This window comes from Nerophis ophidion, linkage group LG24 (assembly GCF_033978795.1).
Source record: "Nerophis ophidion isolate RoL-2023_Sa linkage group LG24, RoL_Noph_v1.0, whole genome shotgun sequence".
In the NCBI taxonomy this organism is placed as follows: Eukaryota; Metazoa; Chordata; class Actinopteri; order Syngnathiformes; family Syngnathidae; genus Nerophis; species Nerophis ophidion.
This window is the reverse complement of record NC_084634.1, coordinates 9755409-9783208: the sequence shown is the minus strand read 5'-3', so window position 1 is coordinate 9783208 and position 27800 is coordinate 9755409. Positions and strand designations below refer to the sequence as shown.

Sequence of the window (27800 nt, the reverse complement as noted above, 5' to 3'; positions counted from 1 at the left end):
AATAGAAATAACAATAATAATAAAAATGATAATAATAATAACACTGCGATGAGGTGGCGACTTGTCAGGGGTGTACCCTTCCTACCTCCCGAATGCAGCTTAGATAGGCTCCAGCGACCCCCCTCGACCCCTAATGGGACACGCGGTAGAAAATGGATGGATGGAAGATAGTAGTAATAATAATAATTATGATAATGACAATAATAATACAAATATAATAGAAATAACAATAATAATAATAACACTGCGATGAAGTGGCGACTTGTCCAGGGTGTACGCCGCCTTCTGCCTGAATGCAGCTGAGATAGGCTCCAGCGACCCCAAAAGGGACAAGCGGTAGAAAATGGATGGATGGAATAATAGAACTAAGATAATAATAACAATAAATAATAAAAATAAAAACAACAATAATAATAACAAATAAGATAGTAGTAGTAATAATAATAATGATAATAATACTACAATTATAATAGAAATAACAATAATAATTGTAATAATAATAACAATAATAATAACACTGCGATGAAGTGGCGACTTGTCCAGGGTGTACGCCGCCTTCTGCCTGAATGCAGCTGAGATAGGCTCCAGCGACCCCAAAAGGGACAAGCGGTAGAAAATGGATTGATGGAATAATAGAACTAAGATAATAATAACAATAAATAATAAAAATAAAAACAACAATAATAATAACAAATAAGATAGTAGTAGTAATAATAATAATGATAATAATACTACAATTATAATAGAAATAACAATAATAATTGTAATAATAATAACACTGCGATGAAGTGGCGACTTGTCCAGGGTGTACGCCGCCTTCTGCCTGAATGCAGCTGAGATAGGCTCCAGCGACCCCAAAAGGGACAAGCGGTAGAAAATGGACGGATGGAAGATAGTGGTATCAATAATAATAATGATAATAATAATACAAATATAATAGAAATAACAATAATAATAATAATGATAATAATAATAACACTGCGATGAGGTGGCGACTTGTCAAGGGTGTACCCTTCCTACCGCCCGAAAGCAGCTGAGATAGGCTCCAGCGACCCCCCTCGACCCCAAATGGGACACACGGTAGAAAAATGGATGGATGGAAGATAGTAGTAATAATAATTATAATAATGATACAAATATAATACAAATAATAATAATGATAACACTGCGATGAAGTGGCGACTTGTCCAGGGTGTACCCCGCCTGCCGCCCAAATGCAGCTGAGATAGGCTCCAGCGACCCCCCTCGACCCCAAAAGGGACAAGCGGTAGAAATGGAAGGATGGGCACACTTTTCAAGAAGATATTGAAATATTCTAGGATGTGTGACTTTACTTTGTTAATCACGGTCATATAATCAGAATAAAATTAAATCCAAATATTTGGAAAAAAGAAATCAACAGTCTTGGCAATGCCAGCCTTGAATCATTTGTATCATATAGATCATTTTATTATTGTTCAAATTAATCTTTTTATAATTGTTCATATAGATCATGTTTTTATTTTCATTTGTGTTATTTTTTTATAATCCTTCATTAAGATCTTTTTATAATAATTGTTCTCATTATTCATATTGACCTTTGTATGATTGTTCATGAGCATTATTCTTATCATTCATATATATCTTTTTTTAATCGTTTTATTGATCTTTTTATCATCGTTTGTATAGGTATTTTTTTAATCGTTCATATAGATCCTTCTCATTATCTTTCATATAGTTCTTTTGATGATTCTCCATGTGGATTATTTTTTATCATGATTCATATGGATATTTTTTGTTATTCGGATAGATCAATTTTATAATTGTTCAAATGTTTTTTTAATGATTGTTTATGTGGATTATTTTCATCATCATTCATATGGATCTTTTTATGATTGTTCTGAATATTTAAAGACTGAATTTTTTTACACTAAATTTTTAAACACTAAATTTTTCCACACTACATTTTTAAACCCTGAGTTTTTTTTTTACTGAATTTTTAAACCCTAAATTTTTTTTTATACAGGACTGTTCTATACTGAATTTTTAAACAATGAATTTTCATACACTAAATATTTAAACACAAAAATTTTTAGGCACTGAATTTTTAAACTCAGAAATGTTCTACACTAAAATTTTAAACAATTAATTGTTCTACCCTGAATTTTTAAACATTGATTTTTTGGACAATGAATTTTTCTACCTTGGATTTTTCGACACTGAATTTTTAATCCATGAATTTTTTTACACCAAATTTTTAAACCCTAAATTTAAAACAATAATCCTTTTTCTCCCCTGAATTTTTAAACACAGAATTTTCCACACTGAATTTTTAAACAATTAATTTTTTGACACTGAATTTTTCTACACCGAATTTTTAAACAATTAATTTTTCGACACTGAATTTTTCTACCTTGATTTTTTTTACCCCGAATTTTTAAACATTATATTTTTCGACATTGAATTTTTCTATACTGAATTTTTAAACCCAGAATTGTTCTACGCTGAATTTAAAAACGCAGTGTCAAAAAATTGAGTGTAGAAAAATTCAGTGTCCAAAAATCAATTGTTTTTCAAACAATTGATTTTTGGACACTGAATTTTTGTTTTTCAAACAATTAATTTTTGGACACTGAATTTTTCTACACTCAATTTTTTGACACCAAATTTTTCTACCTTGAAATTTTTTACACTGAATTTTTCTACCTTGAATTTTTCGACACTGTTATTTTTTTCAAACAATGAATATTTGGGCACTGAATTTAAAGAAATATATATTTTTGACACTGAATTTTTCAACCTTAAATTTTTCGACACTGAATTTTTTAAACACTAAATTTTAGACACTGAATTAATGAAAAAAAAAATTGAAACATTTTTCCCCACTGAAGTTTTCTACACCTAATTTTTCTACACCGGTTTTTTAAACAATGAATATTTGGACACTGAATTTAAAAAAATATATTTTTTTTTGACACTGAATTTTTCTACCTTCAATTTTTCGACACTGAATTTTTGAAACACTACATTTTAGACACTGAATTTTAAAAAAAAATTGACACTGAATATTTCCCCACTGAATTTTTCCACACCGAATATTTCTACCTTGAATTTTTCTAAATTGATTTTTTTAAACAATGAATGTTTGGAAACTGAATTTAAAATATATATATATATATATTTTTGACACTGACTTTTTCTACTTTCAATTTTTCGACACTAAATTTTCGACACTGAATATAAAAACAAAATATTTTTGAAACATTTTTTCCCACTGAATTTTTCTACACCGAATATTTCCACCTTGAATTTTTCTAAATTGATATTTTTAAACAATGAATGTTTGGAAACTGAATTTATATATATATATATATATATATATATATATATATATATATATATATATATATATGACACTGAATTTTTCTACCTTCAATTTTTCGATACTGAATTTTTTAAACACTAAATTTGAGACACTGAATTTAAAAGAAAACATTTTTGATACAAAATTTTTTCCCACTGAATTTTTCTGCACCTAATTTTTCTACACTGATTTTTTTCAAACAATGAATTTTTGGACACTGAATTAAAAAAAAAAAAAAATTTTGACACTCGATTTTCTACCTTCAATTTTTCAACACTGAATTTTTGAAACACTACATTTTAGACACTGAATTAAAGAAAAAAAAATACACTGAATTTTTCCCCACTGAATTTTTCTACACCGAATATTTTTACCTTGAATTTTTCTAAATTGATTTTTTAAACAATGAATGTTTGGACACTGAATTAAAAAAAAATATATATATATTTTTGACACTGAATTTTTCTACCTTCAATTTTTTGACACTGAATTTTTTAAACAGTAAATTTTAGACACTGAATTTTTTTAAAAATATATTTTTTGAAACAAAAATTTTTCCCACTGAATTTTTCGACACCTAATTTTTCTACACTGATTTTTTGAACAATGAATGTTTTGACACTGAATTTTTTGAAAATATATACTTTTTGACACTGAATTTTTAGACTTGGAAATTTTCTACACTGAATTTTTTTTTTTCAAAGAATGAATGTTTGGACACTGAATTTAAAAAAATATATATATATTTTTTGACACTGAATTTTTCTACCTTCAATTTTTCGACACTGATTTTTTGAAACACTACATTTTAGACACTGAATTAAAAAAGAAAAATTGACACTGAATTTTTGAAACACTGAATTTTTCTACACCGAATATTTCTACCTTTAATTTTTCTAAATTGATTTTTTTAAACAATTAATGTTTGGACACTGAATTTAAAAAATGTATTTATATTTTTGACACTGAATTTTTCTATCTTCAATTTTTCAACACTGAATTTTTTAAACACAAAATTTTAGACACTGAATATAAAAACAAAATTTTTTTGAAACATTTTTTCCCACTGAATTTTTCTACACCGAATATTTCCACCTTGAATTTTTCTAAATTTATATTTTTAAACAATGAATGTTTGGAAACTGAATTTAAATATATATATATATATATCTATATATATATATATATATATATGCATATATATATGTTTGACACTGAATTTTTCTACCTTCAATTTTTCGATTCTGAATTTTTTAAACACTAAATTTGAGACACTAAATTAAAAAAAAAAAATTTTGATACAAAATTTTTTCCCACTGAATTTTTCTACACTGATTTTTTTAAACAATGAATGTTTGGACACTGAATTAAAAAAAAAAAAAATTTGATACAAAATTTTTTCCCACTGAATTTTTCTACACCTAATTTTTCTACACTGATTTTTTTTAAACAATGAATGTTTGGACACTGAATTAAAGAAAAAAAATTACACTGAATTTTTCCCCACGTAATTTTTCTACACCGAATATTTTTACCTTGAATTTTTCTAAATTGATTTTTTTAAACAATGAATGTTTGGACACTGAATTTAAAAATATATATATATTTTTTGACACTGAATTTTTCTACCTTCAATTTTTCGACACTGAACTTTTGAAACACTACATTTTAGACACTGAATTACAAAAAAAAATTGACACTGAATTTTTCCCCACTGAATATTTCTACCTTGAATTTTTCTAAATGGATTTTTTCAAACAATGAATGTTTGGACACTGAATTTAAAAGATATATATATATTTTTGACACCGAATTTTTCTACCTTCAATTTTTCGACACTGAATTTTTTAAACACTAAATTTTATACACTGAATTAAAAAATATATATATTTTTTTTAATTAAATATTTTCCCACTGAATTTTTTTACTTTTATTTTTTAAACAGTTAATGTTTGAATGAATTTTTTAAAAATATATATATTTTTTGACACTAAATTTTTAGACCCGGAAATTTTCTACACTGAATTTTTGTACCTTGAATTTTTCTAAATTGATTTTTTTAGACAATGAATGTTTGGACACTGAATCTAAAAAAATATATATATATTTTTGACACTGAATTTTTCTACCTTCAATTTTTCCCACTGAATTTTTTCTACACCTAATTTTTCTACACTGATTTTTTTAGACAATGAATGTTCGGACTCTGAATTCTTAAAAAATATTTATTTTTTGACACCGAAGTTTTAGACTCGGAAATTTTCTACACTGAATTTTTTTTTAATCAAAGAATGAATGTTTGGACACAGAATTTAAAAAAAAAAAAATTTTTTGGAGACTGAATTTTTCTACCTTCAATTTTTCTAAATGGATTTTTTCAAACAATGAATGTTTGGACACTGAATTTAAAAAATATATATATATTTTTGACACCGAATTTTTCTACCTTCAATTTTTCGACACTGAATTTTTTAAACACTAAATTTTATACACTGAATTAAAAAATATATATATTTTTTTAAATTAAATATTTTCCCACTGAATTTTTCTACATTGATTTTTTAAACAGTTAATGTTTGAATTAATTTTTTTAAAATATATATATTTTTTGACACTAAATTTTTTGACCCGGAAATTTTCTACACTGAATTTTTCTACCTTGAATTTTTCTAAATTGATTTTTTTAAACAATGAATGTTTGGACACTGAATCTAAAAAAAATATATATATTTTTGACACTGAATTTTTCTACCTTCAATTTTTCCCACTGAATTTTTTCTACACCTTAATTTTTCTACACTGATTTTTTTAGACAATGAATATTCGGACTCTGAATTCTTAAAAAATATGTATTTTTTGACACTGAAGTTTTAGACTCAGAAATTTTCTACACTGAATTTTTTTTATCAAAGAATGAATGTTTGGACACAGAATTTAAAAAAAATATATATTTTTGACACTGAATTTTTTTACCTTCAATTTTTCGACACTGAATTTTTGAAACACTACATTTTAGACACTGAATTTAAAAAATAATTTTGACACTAAATTTTCCCCAATGAATTTTTCTACACCGAATATTTCTACCTTGAATTTTTCTAAATGGATTTTTTTAAACAATGAATGTTTGGACACTGAATTTCAAAAAAATATATATATTTTTGACACTGAATTTTTCTATCTTCAATTTTTCGACACTGAATTTTTTAAACACTAAATTTTAGACACTGAATTTAAAAAAAAAAAGTTTTTCGAAACAAAATTTTTTCCCACTGAATTTTACTACACCGAATTTTTCTACACTGATTTTTTTAAACAATGAATGTTTGGACACTGAATTTTTAAAAAATATATATTTTTTTGACACTGAATTTTTGGACTCGGAAATTTTCTACACTGAATTTGTTTTTCAAAGAATGAATGTTTGGACAGTGGATTTGAAAATATATATATATTTTTTGACACTAAATTTTTCTACCTTCAATTTTTCGACAATTAATTTTTGAAACACTACATTTTAGACACTGAATTAAAAAAAAAAACAATTTTGACACTGAATTTTTCCCCACTGAATTTTTCTACACCGAATATTTGTACCTTGAATTTTTCAAAAATTTTTTAGACAATGAATGTTTGGACACTGAATTTTAAAAAAAATATATTTTTTTTTTGACACTGACTTTTTCTACTTTCAATTTTTAAACACTGAATTTTTCTCCTCTGAATTTTTCTACACCAAATATTACTACCTTGAATTTTTCTAAATTGATTTTTTTAAACAATTAATATTTGAACACTGAATTTAAGAAATATATATATATTTGACACTGAATTTTTCTACCTTCAATTTTTCGATACTGAATTTTTTAAACACTAAATTTAAAAAAATAAATTTTGAAACAAAATTTTTTCCCACTGAATTTTTCTACTCCTAATTTTTCTACACTGATTTTTTAGACAATGAATGTTCGGACTCTGAATTTTTAAAAAATATATATTTTTTGACACTGACGTTTTTTTTTTTTTTCAAAGAATGAATGTTTGGACACTGAATTTAAAAAAATATTATTTTTTTTACACTGAATTTTTCTACCGTCAATTTTTCAACAGTGAATTTTTGAAACACTACATTTTAGACACTGATTCAAAAAAAATAAATACAATTTTGACACTGAATTTTTACCCACTGAATTTTTCTACACCGAATATTTCTACATTAAATTTTTCTAAATGGATTTTTTTAAACAATGAATGTTTGGACACTGAATTCAAAAATGTATATACTTTTTTAAAACTGAATTTTTCTACCTTCAATTTTTCGACACTGATTTTTTTAAACACTAAATTTTAGACACTGAATTTAAAAAATATATATTTTTTTTTAAACTGAATTTTTTCCCACTGAATTTTCAAACACTGATTTTTAATTTTTTAATTATTTTTTTTGACACTAAATTTTTAGACTCTGAAATTTTCTACACTGAATTTTTTTTTTTCAAATAATGAATGTTTGGACACTGAATTAAAAAAAATGTTTTAATTTTTTTGACACTGAATTTTTCTACCTTCAATTTTTCGACCCTGAATTTTTGAAACACTAAATTTTAGACACTGAATTAAAAAAAAAAATTGACACTGAATTTTTCCCCACTGAATTTTTCTACACCGAATATTTCTACCTTGAATTTTTCTAAATGTATTTTTTTAAACAATTAATGTTTGGACACTGAATTTAAAAAATATATGTATTTTTGACACTGAATTTTTCTACCTTCAATTTTTCGACCCTGAATTTTTGAAACACTAAATTTTAGACACTGAATTAAAAAAAAAAAATTGACACTGAATTTTTCCCCACTGAATTTTTCTACACCGAATATTTCTACCTTGAATTTTTCTAAATGTATTTTTTTAAACAATTAATGTTTGGACACTGAATTTAAAAAATATATGTATTTTTGACACTGAATTTTTCTACCTTCAATTTTTCGACACTGAATATTTTAAACACTAAATTTTAGACACTGAATTTAAAAAAAATATATTTTTTGAAACAAAATTTTTTTCCCACTGAATTTTTCTACACCTAAATTTTCTACACTGAATTTTTGAAACACTACATTTTAGACACTGAATTTAAAAAAATAGAAAAAATTGACGATTAATTATTCCTAACTGAATTTTTTTACGCCGAATATTTCTACCTTGAATTTTTCTAAATTGATTTTTTTAAACAATGAATGTTTGGACACTGAATTTAAAAAATATATGTATATATTTTTGACACTGAATTTTTCTACCTTAAATTTTTCCATACTGAATTTTTTAAATACTAAATTTTAGACACTGAATTTAAAAGAATGTATTTTTTGAAACAACATTTTTTCCCACTGAATTTTTCTACACCTAATTTTTCTACACTGATTTTTTAAAAGAATGAATGTTCGGAGACTGAATTTAAAAAAAATATATATATTTTTTGACACTGAATTTTTAAACTCTGAAATTTTATACATTGAATTTTTTTTTCACAGAATGACTGTTTGGACACTGAATTAAAAAAAATTTTTTTTTTTTTGACACTGAATTTTTCTACCTTCAATTTTTCAACACTGAATTTTTGAAACACTACATTTTAGACACTGAATCTAAAAAAAAAAAAAAGTTTGACACTGAATTTTTCTACGCCGAGTATTTCTACCTTGAATTTTTCTAAATAGATTTTTTTAAACAATGAATGTTTGGACACTGAATTTAAAAATATATATATATTTTTGACACTGAATTTTTCTACCTAAAATTTTTCCCACTGAATTTTTCTACACCTAATTTTTCTACAATGATTTTTTAAACAATGAATGCTTGGACACTGAATTTTTAAAAAATATATATTTTTTGACACTGAATTTTTAGACTGGGAAATTTTCTACACTGAATTTTTTTTTTTAAAGAATGAATGTTTGGACCTTGAATTTTTTTTAAAATAAATTTTTTTTTACACTGAATTCTTCGACACTGAATTTTTGAAACGCTACATTTTAGACACTGATTAAAAAAAAAAAAATTTTGACACTGAATTTTTCTACACCGAATATTTCTACCTTGAATTTTTCTAAATTGATTTTTTAAAAATATATACATTTTTGACACTGAATTTTACTACCTTTAATTTTTCCCACTGAATTTTTCTACACCTAAAATATATATATTTTTGACACTGAATTTTTTTACCTTCAATTTTTCGACACTGAATTTTTTAAACACTACATTTTAGACACTGAATTTTTAAACAATTAATTTTTCTACCTTGAATTTTTCGACACTGGATTTTTCAACACTAAATTTTTCGACGCTGATTTTCTTCTAGACAGAATTTTTCTACACTGAATTTTTAAACTCTGAAATTTCAAACAATTAATCTTTGTACCCGTTATTTTTAAACACAAAATTTTTGTACACTGAATTTTTAAACTCGGAATTTTTCTACACGGAATTTTTAAACCCAGAAATTATTTACACTGAATTATTAAACAATTAATTTTTCGACACTGAATTTTTGAAACACCACATTTTAGACACTGAATTAAAAAAAAATAATAATAATTTCGACACTGAATTTTTCTACACCGAATATTTCTACCTTGAATTTTTCTAAATGGATTTTTTTAAACAATGAATGTTGGCACACTGAATTTAAAAAATATGCATATATTTTATACACTGAATTTTTCTACTTTCAATTTTTCAAAACTGAATTTTTTAAACACCACATTTTAGTCACTGAATTTAAAAAAAAAGAATTAAATTTTGACACTGAATTTTTCTACACCGAATATTTCTACCTTGAATTTTTCTAAATGGATTTTTTTAAACAATGAATGTTTGGACACTGAATTTAAAAAATATACATATATTTTATACACTGAATTTTTCTACTTTCAATTTTTCGACACTGAATTTTTTAAACACTACATTTTAGACACTGAATTTTTGAACTATTAATTTTTCTACCTTGAATTTTTCTACACTGAATTTTTAAACTCTGAAATTTCAAACAATTAATCTTTGTACCCGGAATTTTTAAACACAAAATTTTTGTACACTGAATTTTTAAACCCAGAATTGTCCTACACTGAATTATTAAACAATTAATTTTTCGAGACTGAAATTTTGAAGACTGAATTCTCATACAAAGAATTTAGAAATATAAAAATTTTTTAAATGAAATTGTCAGTATAATTCAATGCAAAAACATTCAGTTCACAATCTCAGTGTTAAAAAAAACCCAGCTTTCGTAATAAAGAAATGCACCTCCAGACCGGCCCTATGGTTAAGACAAAAACAGGTGAAGATGTGTCATGGTGAGAATGAGATAGATTGCATAACAAAACGATGAGCAGTGTGTGCAAACCTGAAAGGTGCAGGCTACTACGAGTAGAGAGGAAGAACGAGGGCACCAACAAAGAAGAGTGTGGCCAGAGAAGATAGTTTGATTGTTGGAGAAGACGACTTGCTCTCTGGTCTGGTGTAAATGTAAGGATGCTCCTGGAAAAACATGATTGATTTATGTGACAAAAAAATGACTTTTCTGTCCATAAGCACACACTAATTAAGTGTGGTGTTGTACCTTTGGTGGACAAATGAGTTTTGTTGGCTCGGAGAAGGTGTCGATCATCTCCTTTTCTCCTTCAGGCTGGAACTAGACAGACGAAAACATCTTTTATTTTGAAGGTTCTTTCCGATGAACCTGAGTGGTTTCAGTGTGACGGTTAAGGAAGTTCAAATGAAGCTTTTATGACGGACGCAGGTTGACCCTGGAACAGATCATTTGTACTTGCATGATTTCTGGTGGGAAAAGTGTTTTTAGCGTAGAGATTGCTGTGGACTATACAAACCCAGTGAAGTTGGCACGTTGCGAAAATGGTAAATAAAAACAGGATACAATGATTTGCAAATCCTTTTCAACTTATATTCAATTGAATAGACTGCAAAGACAAGATATTTAATGTTCCTACAGAGAAAGTATTTTTTTTCTCCAAATAATCATTGTGGTGGGGGGCGTGGCCTGCGGGCCCGCCATGGAACAGGGTGTGCAAGGACCGGCCTCGAAGACAGTGGCAGGGGAGTGGATGGCCCAGGTGGGCCTTGTTATCTAATCACCTGTCGGATAGCCGGATATAGGATTAAGATATGTAATGTTCCAACTGGAAAACGTTGTTATTGTTTTGCAAATATCAACTCATTTGGAATGTGATGCCTGCCACATGTTTCAAAAAAGCCGGCACAAGTGGCCAAAAAGTCTGAGAAAGTTGAGGAATGCTCATCAAACACTTATTTGGAACATCCCACGGGTGAAAAGGCTATTTAACATGTGTTTCATTACTTGCCCCATCTTAGAAGTATGTTAGCATGTAAATTTTAGCATGTTAATGTTAGCAAGCTAAAGTTTTTTCTACAAAACCCAAAACCAGTAAAGTTGGCACGTTGTGTAAATGGTAAATAAAAACAATACAGTAATTTGCAAAGCCTTTTCCGCCTATATTCATTCATATAGACTCCAGAGACAAGATATTTAATGTTCCTACGGAGAAAGTATTTTTTTTTTTCCAAATAATCATTGTGGTGGGGGGCGTGGCCTGCGGACCCGCCATGGAACAGGGTGTGCAAGGACCGGCCTCGAAGACAGTGGCAGGGGAGTGGATGGCCCAGGTGGGCCTTGTTATCTAATCACCTGTCGGATAGCCGGATACAGGATTAAGATATGTAATGTTCCAACTGGAAAACGTTGTTATTGTTTTGCAAATATCAACTCATTTGGAATGTGATGCCTGCCACATGTTTCAAAAAAGCCGGCACAAGTGGCAAAAAAGTCTGAGAAAGTTGAGGAATGCTCATCAAACACTTATTTGGAACATCCCACGGGTGAAAAGGCTATTTAACATGTGTTTCATTACTTGCCCCCATCTTAGAAGTATGTTAGCATGTTAATGTTAGCAAGCTAAATTTTTTGTACAAAACTCAAAACCAGTAAAGTTGGCACGTTGTGTAAATGGTAAATAAAAACAGAATACAGAAATTTGCAAAGCCTTTTCCACCTATATTCATTTAAATAGACTGCAAAGACAAAATACTTAACGTTCGAACTGGAAAACGTTATTTTTTTGCAAATATTAGCTCATTTGGAATATGATGCCTGCAACATGTTTCAAAAAAGCCGGCACAAGTGGCAAAAAAGACTGAGAAAGTTGAGGAATGCTCGTCAAACACTTATTTGGAACATCCCACGGGTGAAAAGGCTATTTAACATGTGTTTCATTACTTTCCCCCATTTTAGAAGTATGTTAGCATGTAAATTTTAGCATGTTAATGTTAGCAAGCTAATTTTTTTGTACAAAACTCAAAACCAGTAAAGTTGGCACGTTGTGTAAATGGTAAATAAAAACAGAATACAGAAATTTGCAAAGCCTTTTCCGCCTATATTCATTCATATAGACTGCAAAGACAAGATATTTAATGTTCCTACAGAGAAAGTATTTTTTTCCCCAAATAATCATTGTGGTGGGGGGCGTGGCCTGCAGGCCCGCCACAGAACAGGGTGTGCAAGGATCGGCCTCAAAGACAGTGGTAGGTGAGTGGATGGCCCAGGTGGGCCTTGTTATCTAATCACCTGTCGGATAGCCGGATATAGGATTAAGATATGTAATGTTTCAACTGGAAAACGTTGTTATTATTTTGCAAATATCAACTCATTTGGAATGTGATGCCTGCAATATGTTTCAAAAAAGCCGGCACAAGTGGCAAAAAAGACTGAGAAGGTTGAGGAATGCTCGTCAAACACTTATTTGGAACATCCCACGGGTGAAAAGGCTATTTAACATGTGTTTCATTACTTACCCCCCATCCTGGACGTATGTTAGCATGTACATTTTAGCATCTTAATGTTAGCAACCTAAAGTTTTTTCTACAAAACCCAAAACCAGTAAAGTTGGCACGTTGTGTAAATGGTAAATAAAAACAATACAGTAATTTGCAAAGCCTTTTCCGCCTATATTCATTCATACAGACTCCAAAGACAAGATATTCAATGTTCCTACAGAGAAAGTATTTTTTTTTCCAAATAATCATTGTGGTGGGGGGCGTGGCCTGCAGGCCTGCCACGGAACAGGGTGTGCAAGTACCGGCCTCGAAGACAGTGGCAGGTGAGTGGATGGCCCAGGTGGGCCTTGTTATCTAATCACCTGTCGGATAGCCGGATACAGGATTAAGATATGTAATGTTCCAACTGGAAAACGTTGTTATTGTTTTGCAAATATTAACTAATTTGGAATGTGATGCCTGCCACATGTTTCAAAAAAGCCGGCACAAGTGGCAAAAAAGACTGAGAAAGTTGAGGAATGCTCGTCAAACACTTATTTGGAACATCCCACGGGTGAAAAAGGCTAACAAACATGTGTTTCATTACTTGCCCCAATCTTAGAAGTATGTTAGCATGAACATTTTAGCATGTTAATGTTAGCAACCTAAAGTTTTTTCTACAAAACCAGTAAAGTTGGCACGTTGTGTAAATGGTAAATAAAAACAGAATACATAAATTTGCAAAGCCTTTTCCACCTATATTCATTTAAATAGACTGCAAAGACAAATACTTATCGTTCGAACTGGAAAACGTTGTTATTTTTTTTGCAAATATTAGCTCATTTGGAATGTTATGCCTGCAACATGTTTCGCGAGAGCTGGCACAAGTGGCAAAAAAGAATGAGAAAATTGAGAAATGCTCATCAAACACTTATTTGGAAACATCCCACGGGTGAAAAGGCTATTTAACATGTGTTTCATTATTTGCCCCCATCTTAGAAGTATGTTAGCATGTAAATTTTAGTACGTTAATGTTAGCAAGCTAAAGTTTTTTGTAAAAAACCTGTACAGTTGGCACTTTGTGTAAATGGTAAATAAAAACAATACAGTAATTTGCAAAGCCTTTTCCGCCTATATTCATTCATATAGACTGCAAAGACAAGATATTTAATGTTCCTACAGAGAAAGTATTTTTTTTTCTCCAAATAATCATTGTGGTGGGGGGCGTGGCCTGCAGGCCCGCCACGGAATGGGGTGTGCAAGGACCGGCCTCGAAGACAGTGGCAGGGGAGTGGATGGCCCAGGTGGGCCTTGTTATCTAATCACCTGTCGGATAGCCAGATATAGGATTAAGATATGTAATGTTTCAACTGGAAAACGTTGTTATTGTTTTGCAAATATTAAATAATTTGGAATGTGATGCCTGCAACATGTTTCAAAAAAGCCGGCCCAAGTGGCAAAAAAGACTGAGAAAGTTGAGGAATGCTCGTCAAACACTTATTTGGAACATCCCACGGGTGAAAAGGTTATTTAACATGTGTTTCATTACTTGCCCCATCTTAGAAGTATGTTAGCATGTAAATTTTAGCATGTTAATGTTAGCAAGCTAAAGTTTTTTCTACAAAACCCAAAACCAGTAAAGTTGGCACGTTGTGTAAATGGTAAATAAAAACAATACAGTAATTTGCAAAGCCTTTTCCACCTATATTCATTCATATAGACTCCAAAGACAAGATATTTAATGTTCCTACAGAGAAAGTATTTTTTTTTTTCCAAATAATCATTGTGGTGGGGGGCGTGGACTGCAGGCCCGCCACGGAACGGGGTGTGCAAGGACCGGCCTCGAAGACAGTGGCAGGGGAGTGGATGGCCCAGGTGGGCCTTGTTATCTAATCACCTGTCGGATAGCCGGATATAGGATTAAGATATATGTAATGTTTCAACTGGAAAACGTTGTTATTGTTTTGCAAATATTAACTCATTTGGAATGTTATGCCTGCAACATGTTTCGCAAAAGCTGGCACAAGTGGCAAAAAAGACTGAGAAAATCGAGAAATGCTCATCAAACACTTATTTGGAACATACCACGGGTGAACGGGCTAGTTGGGAACAGGTGGGTGCCATGATTGTGTAAGAATGGGGCGAGGGTCACCACTTTGTCAACAAATGCATGAGAAAAGTGTCCAACACTTTAAAAACAACATTTCTCAACAAACTATTGCAAGGAATTTAGGGATTTCACCATCTACGGTCCGTAATATCATCAAAAGGTTCAGCGAATCTAGAGAAATCACTGCACATAACATTGAATGCCAGTGACTCCATCAAAAAGCGACATCAGGGTGTAAAGGATATCGCCACATGGGCTCAGCAGCACTTCAAAAAACCACTGTCAGTAACTACAGTTCACTTACGTCTGTAAGTGCAAGTTAAAACTACTGTGCAAAGCGAAAGCCATTTATCAACAACACCCAGAAACGCCGCCGGCTTTGCTGGGCCAGAGCTCATCCAGGGCGAACTGCTGCAATGTGGAAAAATGTTCTGTGGCCAGACGAGTCCACATTTAAAATTGTTTTTGGAAACTGTGGACGTCATGTCCTCCAGATCAAAGGGGAAAATAACCATTCCGACTGTTCTAGGCGCAAAGTTCAAAAGCCAGCATCAGTGATGGTATGGGGCTGCATTAGTGCCCAAGGAATGGATAACTTACACATCTGTAAATGCACCATTAATGCTGAAAGGTAGGTACAGGTTTCGGAGCAACATATGTTGCCATCATGGACACCCCTGCTTATTTCAGCAAGACAATGCCAAGCCGCGTGTTACAACAGCATGGTCTCATAGTAAAAGAGTGCAGGTAATAGACTGGCCTGCCTGTAGTCCAGACCTGTCTCCCGTTGAAAATGTGTGGTGCTATATGAAGCCTAAAATACCACAACGGAGACTGTTGAACAACTTAAGCTGTACATCAAGCAAAAATGGGAAATAATTCCACCTGAAAAGCTTCAAAAATTGGTCTTTCACTTACCAAACGTTTACCATATGTGGTTAAAAGGAAAGGCCGTGTAACACAGTGGTAAAAATGCCCCCGTGCCAACTTTTTTGCAATGTGTTGCTGCCATAAATTCCAAGTTAATGAGTGTAGAGGTTGCCCTGTAGTGGGTTCTTCGGACCACCCCACACTGCCAGGAAAGCCCGGAATTCAGGGTAAAACACTGTTTTGTTTTCATAAATAGCAACTAGCTTAGGCTTTCCAGCCCAATGTCTTTTCCTCCTGCGGCCGCGCATCAGCACCTCCAACTCCCACAACGAATCTCGTCCCGGCTGCTGCTAATAAAGGCGACAGGTGATTGGATAACAAGGCCCACCTGGGCCATCCATTCACCAGTCACTGTCTTCGAGGCCGGTTTTTGTTAACCTAGCTCCGTGGCAGGCTCGCAGGGCACACCCCCCTCCACATACCTCCACCGCCAGACTCAGGCCGGGGAGCGTCCGGTGGCTTCTAAACCCTCCCCCCGTGTGGGAGCGGGACAGGACGTCAGCCGAGGCCATCTGCGCTCCCGGTCTGTGGATCACTCTGAAATTGTAGGGTTGTAAAGCTAGATACCAACGGGTGAACCGCGCATTGGCATCCTTCATGCTTTTGAACCACTGGAGGGGTTTGTGGTCCGAGCAGAGAATGAATTAGCGCCCCAAGAAGTAGTACCGGAGGGCACCGACCGCCCACCAGATGGCGAGGAGACGGATCGCCTCCTGATCAGACATACAAAATGGGGCGGTCGACGCCCCCCACCTGCTGGGACAAGACAGCTCCTCCAACTTCCACTCCAACTCCAACAACGTGTCTCGTCCTGGCTGATGTTAAGGCAGGTGATTAGATAACAAGGCCCACCTGGGCCATCCACTCACCTGTCGCTGTCTTCGAGGCCGGTCCTTGCACACCACGTTCCGCTGTAGGCCCGCAGGCCACGCCCCCCTCCACAATGATTATTATTATTATTTTCTCTGTGTGAACATTAAATATCTTGTGTTTGCAGTCTATTAAATTGAATATAAGTTGAAAAGGATTTGCAAATCATTGTATTCTGTTTTTATTTACCATTTACACAATGTGCCAACTTCACTTGTTTTAGGTTTAGTAAAAGAATTATTGAAAAGTTACCATGTTGTTCCACAGCCCCTTGGCCAGTTCCTCGTGTCCTTTGACGGTGAAGTGGAAACAGTCGGCCGTGAAGAAGCTGGAGTCCACAGTACCGTCCTCATGTTTTTACAAAAAAAAACAAAAAAAACATATCAAAATTCTTAATATGCTACAAAAAGTGTGTTGTGCTTTTCCATTTGTGTGGGCGTGTTACAGGAAGTCTGGGCGGTGCCGCCTTCTCCAAAAAAGGCTGCAGAACGACGGCGAAGTCCTTTTTGAAGAAACGGTCGCCATCGAGAAGTTGTCGCAGTTTCCTCTGCAAACACAACATCATGAGCTCACGAGACCAGTCCTGACAAAACCGTGACAAATGAGTAGGGATCGATCATTACAAATCCAATATTTACGTAGGTAAAGCATAAAAAAACCCAAATTTTTCAATATCATGAAAGCCTTCTCATTAATCTTTATATAATCAGGACAACAACTTTAACTTTAACCAATCTCTTTTGTGTCCTGGACAAGAGGAAGGGGCACTGCCCCAGCAAATAGTCAGCAGCAATAAAAACACATTCTCTTTCACACGCTCACTAATAAAGTGCAGCGATGTAAATAAGAAACACGATTAACTAAAAACAATTACAGATAAAAACTGTCTTTCAAGTGTTTTGTTTTAAAAGCGCCTTAAATGTATCAAGTGTTAGTACTACTTCTTTAAACTCCATGAAGGTGCTACGATATATATATATATATATATATATATAGTTCGATATATATGTATACATTTTTTTATCTCTACCTGTCTCTCTCTCGATCGAGAGATACATATATATATACATACATATCCATACAAATATATATGTATATATATACAGTACATACACATACCTACATACATATATGCACATATACATATGTATATCCATCCATCCATCCATTCATTTTCTACCACTTGTCCCTTTTGGGGTCACGGGAAGTGCTGGAGCCTATCTCAGCTGCATTCGGGCGGAAGGTGGCGTACACCCTGGACAAGTCCCCTGAGCCAACACAGATAGACAGACAACATTCACACTCATATTCACGCACTAGGGCCAACTTAGTGTTGCCAATCAATATATATAAAAACATGTATACATATACATACATATATACATGTATATATATTTTTTTTATTTTTTATATATACATATATATATATACACACACATACATATATATGGATATATATATATATATCCATATACAGTATATATATACACACATATATATGTGTATAGACACACATATATACACAGGCCTGTTATATTCCGCTCTACCCTGGTATTGAGCACTGTATAGCGGATAAACCACAGAAACTTCGACTATATACATACATACACATATATGTATATATATATATATATATATATATATATACACATATGTACATCCATCCATCCATTCATTTCCTACCACTTGTCCCAAGAGCTAAGTTATGTAGCCGAGGATCGGACCACTAAGAGCCCTGCCTTCGGCTGTCGCCCAGCTCACACCCGACCTCTATGGCCCCTCCTACGGGTGGTGAGCCCATTGGAGGGGGGACCCACGTTGCCTCTTCAGGCTGTGCCCGGCCAGGCCCCATGGGTACCAGGCCCTTGCCATCGTGCCCCACCTCCGGGCCTGGCTCCAGAGAGGGGCCCCGGTGACCCACGTCTGGGCGAGGGAAATCTGTGTCCTTTGTTTTTACTTTTCATAGAGGTCTTTGAACTGCTCTTTGTCTGGTCCCTCACCTAGGACCAGTTTGCCTTGGGAGACCCTACCAAGGGGCTTAAAGCCCCTGTACAACAAAGCTCCTAGGATCATTGTGACACACAAACTCCTCTACCACAGTAAGGTGGCAGCTCAGAGAGGAACTCAAAGTAAAGCCGCTGCTCCTCCACATCGAGAGGAGCCAGATGAGGTGGTTCGGGCATCTGGTCAGGATGCCACCCGAACGCCTCCCGAGGGAGGTGTTTAAGGCACGTCCAACCGGTAGGAGGCCACGGGGAAGACCCAGGACACGTTGGGAAGACTATGTCTCCCGGCTGGCCTGGGAACGCCTCGGGATCCCCCGGGAAGAGCCAGACGAAGGGGCCGGGGTGAGGGAAGTCTGGGCTTCCCTGCTTAGGCTGCTGCCCCCGCAACCCGACCTCTTATAAGCGGAAGAAGATGGTTGGACGGATGGATGGACATATATATATACATACATATGTGTATATGTATGTATGTATGTATATATATATATATATATATACATACATATGTGTATATGTATGTATGTATGTATATATATATATATATATATACATACATATATATGTATAAGTACATATGTATACATATACATAGTATATATGTTATGTTATATATATGTATGTGTGTATATCTATGTATGTATATATATGTCATATATACACACACACATATATATATATATATATAAGAAGTTGACTGTTAGAAGGTAAAGGTCATTCTCTATACGCGGATGATTTACTATTGTTTATATCTGATCCAATCTCTACCATTCCAAAGATTATTGAATTGCTAAACAATTTTGGATCATTCTCTGGCTATAAATTGAATTTCGCTAAGAGTGAATGCTTCCCTGTGAATAATTTGGCCCTTGAGATCCCTGATGGATATTTTCCATTTAAGATGTCCAGGAACAGCTTCAAGTACTTAGGTGTACATATTTGTCGTAAGCTACCAGCTCTCTACAAGGACAATTTTCCACCTCTAATCGACAAACTTAAATTAGATTTGGAAAGGTGGAATGATTTACACATAACCATAGCTGGCAGGGTAAACTGCGTCAAAATGAATGTGCTTCCTCGATTTTTGTATCTCTTTCAATGTTTGCCTAGCTTTTTACCCAATTCCATTTTTTTTGCATAATGAACAAACTAATTTCATCCTTTATATGGAAAGGCAAGACTCCCAGGATTAGGAGAGAGTTCCTGCAAAGGCATAGGTCCGTAGGATGTCTTTCGCTCCCCAATCTAAAACACTACTACTGGGCAGCTAACATACACAAAGTGACTCTGGATCCAAGAACCTGAATTAATCTGGTGCAAGTCTGAAGCTAGTTCCTGTTCTACCTCACTCTTGGACCTGCTGACATCAAAATTACCTTATCGACCATCCCAATTTACTTGTAGTCCAATTGTCATTTCTACCCTTAGAATCTAGTCTCAGTTTAGAAATACTTTCAGCCTGCAGGGCTTATCCAACCACAGCCCCATTCAGAATAACCATCTCTTCCTCCCTCCTAGCACAGACGCAGTGTTTTCTCTATGGAAGCAGTCAAGCCTTAGCAGGCTAAAGGATTTATTTATTGGTGATGTTTTCGCTAGTTTCAGTGAACTGTGTGCAAAATTTGACCTACCGAAATCTCACCTAATTCGATACGTTCAGGTTCGAAATTTTGTTAAATCAAACAGTCTCTCTTTCCCTAATACCCCACCAAATTCGCTAATTGATTCAATTTTAGATATTCCCACAAATCAGAAAGGCCTGATTTCCAAAATCTACATCTTAATCTCCCAATTTGGTAAAACGTTTCTTGATAAAATCAGAGGGAATTGGGAAGAAGAGCTTGGCAGATCTATAGATGATGAAGACTGGTAACCCGAATTAACAATAGTACATCCTGTTCAAGGCTTAATTTAATACACTTTAAGGTTGTCCACCGTTTTTATTTCACTAATTCCAAACTCTCCAAAACATACCCCAATATCTCAGATACTTGTACTTTCAGGTTCCATCCATCCATCATCTTCCGCTTATCCGAGGTCGGGTCGCGGGGGCAACAGCCTAAGCAGGGAAACCCAGACTTCCCTCTCCCCAGCCACTTCGTCTAGCTCTTCCCGGGGGATCCCGAGGCGTTCCCAGGCCAGCCGGGAGACATAGTCTTCCCAACGTGTCCTGGGTCTTCCCCGTGGCCTCCTACCGGTTGGACGTGCCCTAAACACCTCCCTAGGGAGGCGTTCGGGTGGCATCCTGACCAGATGCTGAACCACCTCATATGGCTCCTCTCGATGTGAAGGAGCAGCGGCTTTACTTTGAGTTCCTCCCGGATGGCAGAGCTTCTCACCCTATCTCTAAGGGAGAGCCCCGCCACACGGCGGAGGAAACTCATTTCGGCCGCTTGTACCCGTGATCTTATCCTTTCGGTCATGACCCAAAGCTCATGACCATTGGTGAGGATGGGAACGTAGATCGACCGGTAAATTGAGAGCTTTGCCTTCCGGCTCAGCTCCTTCTTCACCACAACGGATCGGTACAACGTCCGCATTACTGAAGACGCCGCATCGATCCGGCTGTCGATCTCACGTTCAGGTTCGAAACTTTGTTAAATCAAACAGTCTCTCTTTCCCTAATACCCCGCCAAATTCGCTAATTGATTCCATTTTAGATATTCCCACAAATCAGAAAGGCCTAATTTCCAAAATCTACATCTTAATCTCCCGGTTTGGTAAAACGTCTCTTGATAAAATCAGAGGGAATTGGGAAGAAGAGCTTGGCAGATCTATAGATGATGAAGACTGGGATTCTGCCTTAAACCGGATTAACAACAGTACATCCTGTTTAAGTCTTAATTTAATACAATTTAAGGTTGTCCACCGTACTTATTTCACTAATTCCAAACTCTCCTAAATATACCCCAATATCTGGGATACTTGTAACAGATGTCACATGTCACCTGCTAACATTACGCACATGTTTTGATCTTGTCCCCATTTGCTGGATTATTGGACAACTACTTTCAAACACCTTGCTAAGGTTTTGGATTTAAATCTGACACCATGTGCAGAAATGGCTATTTTTTGGGACGCTGTCCGGTATCCAGCTGACGTGAGTAATTCACCCACCCCACGAGAAGGAGACTTCTACAGTACCGTTTCATTAACATGCCGTAAAAAGTGCCAATAAAAGTTAGCTCATGTGAGGACATCAAAAACCACAAACCTGGAACTGCACGTTCACCTGGACCAGCTCCTCCAGCTCGGGCGAGTCTTCCTCGGGCTGAACGAGGCACGAGCAGAAGCGCCTGGGGTCACGTGATCGTACAAGCTTATAAAAAGAAGAAAAGTGGAGGAAAAAGGATAGGAGAAGGAGTCACTTTTGAAGCTGGCAGCCCAGCGTTGGCTTGTGGACGTCTCTGAGAGGCTTCATGGGGAGAATCTGCACCACGTTCACGATGGTCCTCGGGATCTAAGGGGGAGGAAGGAGAGTGAATATGTTTTTTTATTTACATTTGTTGCTGAAACGCTCACCTGGTCCATCATCATGTCCAGGGCTTCAGTCATGTAGTGGATGAAACTGCCAGCAGAGAACAGGGTCTGCGACACAAGAAGACCATGAGGACTCCTGAGATAGTCCCAGAGAAGGTTCAAGAGAAGATCCCAGAGAAGGTTCAAGAGAAGGTCCCAGAGAAGGGGCCAGAGAAGGTTCAAGAGAAGGTACCAGAGAAGGTCCCAGAGAAGGTCCCAGAGAAGGTCCCAAAGAAGGTGCCAGAGAAAGTGCCAGAGAAGGTCCCTGAGAAGGTCCCAGAGAATGTTCAAGAGAAGGTCCCAGAGAAGGTGCCAGGGAAGGTCCCAGAGAAGGTTCGAGAGAAGGTCCCAGAAAAGGTTCGAGAGAAGGTCCCAGAGAAGGTGCCAGAAAAAGGTGCCAGAGAAGGTCCCAGAAAAAGGTGCCAGAGAAGGTCCCAGAGAAGGTGCCAGAGAAGGTCCCGGATAAGGTTTAAGAGAATGTTCAAGAGAAGGTTCAAGAGAAGGTGCCAGAGAAGGTCTCAGAGAAAGTCCCAGAGAAGGTCCCAGATAAGGGCCTAGAGAAGGTTGAAGAGAAGGCACCAGAGAAGGTCTCAGAGAAGGTGCCAGAGTGAGGTCCCAGAGAAGGTCCCAGAGAAGGTTCAAGAGAAGGTCCCAGAGAAGGTGCCATAGAAGGTCCTAGAGAAGGTGCCAGAGAAGGTTCAAAAGAAGGTCCCAGAGAAGGTGCCAGAGAAGGTTCAAAAGAAGGTCCCAGAGAAGGTGCCAGAGAGGGTGCCATTGAAAGTCCCAGAAAAGGTGCCAGAAAAGGTGCCAGAGAAGGTCCCAGAGAAGGTTCATGAGAAGGTCCCAGAGAAGGTTCAAGAGAAGGTCCCAGAGAAAGTCCCAGAGAAGGTTCAAGAGAAGGACCCAGAGAAGGTCCCAGAGAAGGTCCCAGAGAAGGTGCCAGAGAAGGTGCCAGAGAAGGTGCCAAAGAAGGTCCCAGAGAAGGTTCAAGAGAAGGTTCAAGAGAAGGTCCCAGAGAAGGTTCATGAGAAGGTCCCAGAGAAGGTTCAAGAGAAGGACCCAGAGAAGGTCCCAGAGAAGGTCCCAGAGAAGATCCCAGAGAAGGTGCCATAGAACAGTGGTTCTCAAAAGGGGGTATGCGTACCCCTGGGGGTACAAGAGAAGGTCCCAGAGAAGATCCCAGAGAGGCCTACCTTGTTCTTGCAGTAATCACAGACGTCGTTCATGCCGATCAGCACGGTCACCACCTTCCAGTCTTGGTGGAAGCTTAAACCCTAAAAGAAAGCGGCTGTATTGTAAAGTAAACAACGACAATACTGCATTTATCGTGCGCTAGGTGGACAGATGAGACGTACGGGGTATGATTGCAAGGTTTTTATCATGTGACGGATCTGATCTGACACGTTCCTGTCAGAGAACACACAAAGGCGTCAATGGAAGGCACACAGGTTTGGTTTTTTGTTTACCCCGATTGACCAAAGGTGAGGGTGACTTGCAGCGTGTTGTGTCCCGTCACGGCAAAGTTGAAGCCGGTCTGGTTGACGGTGACGGGCCGTCCGTGAAAGGTGGCACACGGGGACGGACCCAGCAGCCCGGGGTTGAAGAGTTTGAAAATATCTGTGCACAACAAACTCCATGACAGATCGACACAATGCTTTTAACACGAGAACGCCCAGGGTTTTCTTCGGCTACGTCTACACTAAGGATAACTCCTTAAACCAGGGGTAGGCAACCTATGGCTCTAGAGCCAGATGTGGCTCTTTTGATGACTGCATCTGGCTCTCAGATAAATCTGAGCTGACATTGCTTAACATGATAAGCAATGAATAATTCCACTTGTAATCACAGTGTTAAAAAATAATGTTCAAAATATAAAACATTCTCATGCATTTTTAATCCATCCATCCGTTTTCTACCGCACCTGTTTAAGAAGTTGCGTTAATGGTAGGAAGTTATTTATTTACTATTGGTTAGTGTGGGGCTTGCCCTCCTGGGGGTTCTTCAGACCACCAAGCACCCACATGAGAGCCTGTTTCAGGGTTACAATATTGTTTTATTTTTCAATAGGTCTCTCAGTTGCTTTCCAGCAATTGTCTTTTTGTCTTTCGTCCTCGCTTGTGCTTTGGCTCCAGCTCCAACCCCGTCGCTCCTCCTGGCTGCTGCTTATAACCGAGCGGCAGGTGATTAGATAACAAGGCCCAGATGGGCCATCTACGCACCTGTCGCTGATTTCGAGGCCGATCCTGGCAACACCCCGCTTCGCTGCAGGCCCGCAGGCCACGCCCCTCTCCAAAGTTAGCTTCAGAATAACAATGTTATTACAAAAAATATTATATGGCTCTTACAGAAATACAGTTTTAAAATATTTGGCTTCTTGGCTCTCTCAGCCAAAAAGGTTCCTGACCCCTGCCTTAAACGGATAATTGAGCCGAAGCATCTTGTCAGCTACCGTTTAAGGTCCCCCTGTTATGATCTGGTGCTGGATCATAATTTATTTCGGGTTTTGAGTCACTTCATAATATTGTTTTGTAAATTTGGTTTTTTAAGTACTCCTAAAAAAATCTCATACGACAACTTGTTCTCACAATATCGCAATGTTCTTTTTTTTTTAAATTGTTTATTTTCAAAATATATTTGACTTCAAACAGGTGAAATGGCATATTTTTTCTCATTAAAAATCGTTTTTTCTTAAAAAAAAAAAAAAATTTCCAATATTGTGTTTTCCTAAAAAACCTAACAAAAAATGTGTTTAATATATTTTACTTTAATCTTGTAAAATGATATATTTTTCCAAAATCTTTTTTCTTAAAATATTTGTACACAAATCTTGTAAATTTACTTTTAAAATGAATTTTCACTTTGATCTTGTAAAATGGTGTATTTTTTTCTTGAAGATTAAAAAATTATATTTTAAATATTCCGACATATTTCTTGTAAAATTACCATTTGTTTCTCACAATATTAATAACTTTTTTGTCAAAAAAAAAAAAAGAAAAGGGAAATGTTTTTCATAAGATATTTGACTTTAATCTTGTAATACTACATACAATTTTCTTGTAAATTTTCTTTTTTTAAATACTCCTAAAAAATCTTGTACGTCTTGTTCTCACAATATTGCAACATTCTTTTAAAAAAATATATATATATTTATTTTCAAAATATGTTTGACTTTAATCAGGTAAAATGGCACACCATTTTCTTTAAAAAAAAAAAAAAAGAAATTCTAAAAATGTTTTTTTTGTCACAATATTGCGTTTTCCTAAAAAAAAAGAAGAAAAAACTAAAAACATTTTTTAAATTTGTAAATTTACTTTTTGTAAATTAACTTTTTAAATAACTTTTTTCCCCAATATATATTTCACTTTAATCTTGTAAAATGGCGTATTTTTTTCTTGGAGATTGAAAAATTATATGTTAATTATTCCGACATATTTCTTGCAAAATGACAATTTTTTTCTCAAAATATTACTAACTTTTTTTGTGTAAAAAAAAAAGAAAAAGTAAAAGAAAAGGGGGTGTGGGGAAAAATGTATTCGAATACGAATCTATTCGAATATGTTGATCGATTCAGAATCGATTCTCATTTTTTTTTAAATCGATTTTTTAATTTTTTTATTAAAAAAAAAATATATATTTAATCAATCCAACAAACCACTACACAGCAATACCATAACAATGCAATCCAATTCCAAAACCAAACCTGACCGGGTAGACTGGGCTAGATCCTGCTGAAATCCTATGTATTGAATAAATAAAGAATCTTTTTGAATCGGGAAAATATCGTTTTTGAATCGAGAATCGAATCAAATAAATTGATATATATATATGTGTATATATATATATATATACATATATATATTTATTTTCAAAATATATTTGACTTTAATTAGGTAAAAAAAAAAGTTTTTCTTAAAATATTTTTGTCACAATATTGCGTTTTCCTGAAAAAATAAAAATACAAAATAAAAAAATTTAAATGTTTTAATATAATATTTTATATAAAATTACATATTTTTCAAAAATCTTTTTCTTAAAATATTTGTACACAAATCTTGTAAATTAACTTTTAAAATATTTTTTGTCACAATATTGCGTTTTCCTGAAAAAATAAAAATACAAAATAAAAAAATGTAAATGTTTTAATATAATATTTTATATAAAATTACATATTTTTCAAAAATCTTTTTTCTTAAAATATTTGTACACAAATCTTGTAAATTAACTTTTAAAATATTTTTTTCACAAAAATATTTTACTTTAATCTTGTAACATTACATACTTTTGTCATGTACTTTTTTTTTTTTAAATACTCCAAAAAAATCTTCTACGACAACTTATTCTCACATATTGCAACTTTCTTTTAAAAAAAACAAAAACGCATATTTTTTTCAAATTATATTTGACTTTAATCAGGTGAAATGGCATATTTTTTTCTTAAAAAAAAACGTTTTCTTAAAATAAATTTTTTTTCACAATATTGCGTTTCCCATATTTTTTTCTTGGAGATTAAAAAATTATATTTTAAATATTCCGACATATTTCTTGCAAAATTACCATTTTTCTCTCACAATATTACTAACTTTTTTTTGTAAAAAAAAAAAAAAGGAAAGAAATGGGGGATGTTTTGATGCGATATTTGACTCTAATCTTGTAATATTACATACTTTTGTCTTGTAAATTTTTTTAAATACTCCTAAAAAATATTGTACGACAACTTGTTCTCACATTATTGCAACTTTCTTAAAAAAAAAACAACATATTTTTTTTAAATATATTTGACTTTAATCAGGTAAAAGGGCATTTTTCTTTCTTTGAAAAAAAGGTTTTCTTAAAATATTTTTTGTCACAATATTGCGTTTTCTTAATCCCCCCAAAATACAAATTGTTTTATATAATATTTGACTTTAATCTGGTAAAATTACATATTTTTCAAAAATCTTTTTTCTTAAAATATTTGTACACACATCTTTTTGTAAAAAAAAAAAAGGGGGGGATGTTTTTCATAAGATATTTGACTTGAATCTTGTAATATTACATACTTTTGTCATGTACATTTTTTTAAATACTCCTAAAAAATATTGTACTACAACTTTCTTTTAAAAAAAATTAAATTATTTATTTTCTAAATATATTTGACTTTAAGCAGGTAGAATGGCATATTTCTTTCTTT

General features: G+C 34.0%; 1 protein-coding gene across 6 annotated transcripts in view; it reads right to left on the bottom strand.

Annotated features, from left to right (window-relative positions):
• Positions 1–10556: 10556 nt before the first annotated feature.
• Positions 10557–27800, bottom strand: part of LOC133542546 (phospholipase B1, membrane-associated-like) — a 47893-nt gene continuing 30649 nt past the window's right edge. For 5 of the 6 annotated variants that reach the window (XM_061886775.1, XM_061886774.1, XM_061886777.1 and 2 more), the window contains 11 exons: positions 24127–24247; positions 23986–24037; positions 23824–23904; positions 22634–22699; positions 22480–22571; positions 22326–22407; positions 17554–17655; positions 17361–17456; positions 10971–11042; positions 10755–10888; positions 10557–10667 (listed from right to left, as the gene is read on the bottom strand). In XM_061886775.1, the coding sequence (XP_061742759.1) occupies positions 10772–10888; positions 10971–11042; positions 17361–17456; positions 17554–17655; positions 22326–22407; positions 22480–22571; positions 22634–22699; positions 23824–23904; positions 23986–24037; positions 24127–24247 (881 nt within the window). In that variant the 3' untranslated portion in view covers positions 10557–10667; positions 10755–10771. The remainder of the gene's footprint in view (positions 10668–10754; positions 10889–10970; positions 11043–17360; positions 17457–17553; positions 17656–22325; positions 22408–22479; positions 22572–22633; positions 22700–23823; positions 23905–23985; positions 24038–24126; positions 24248–27800) is intronic. The other variant, XM_061886780.1, reaches the window with a different exon arrangement.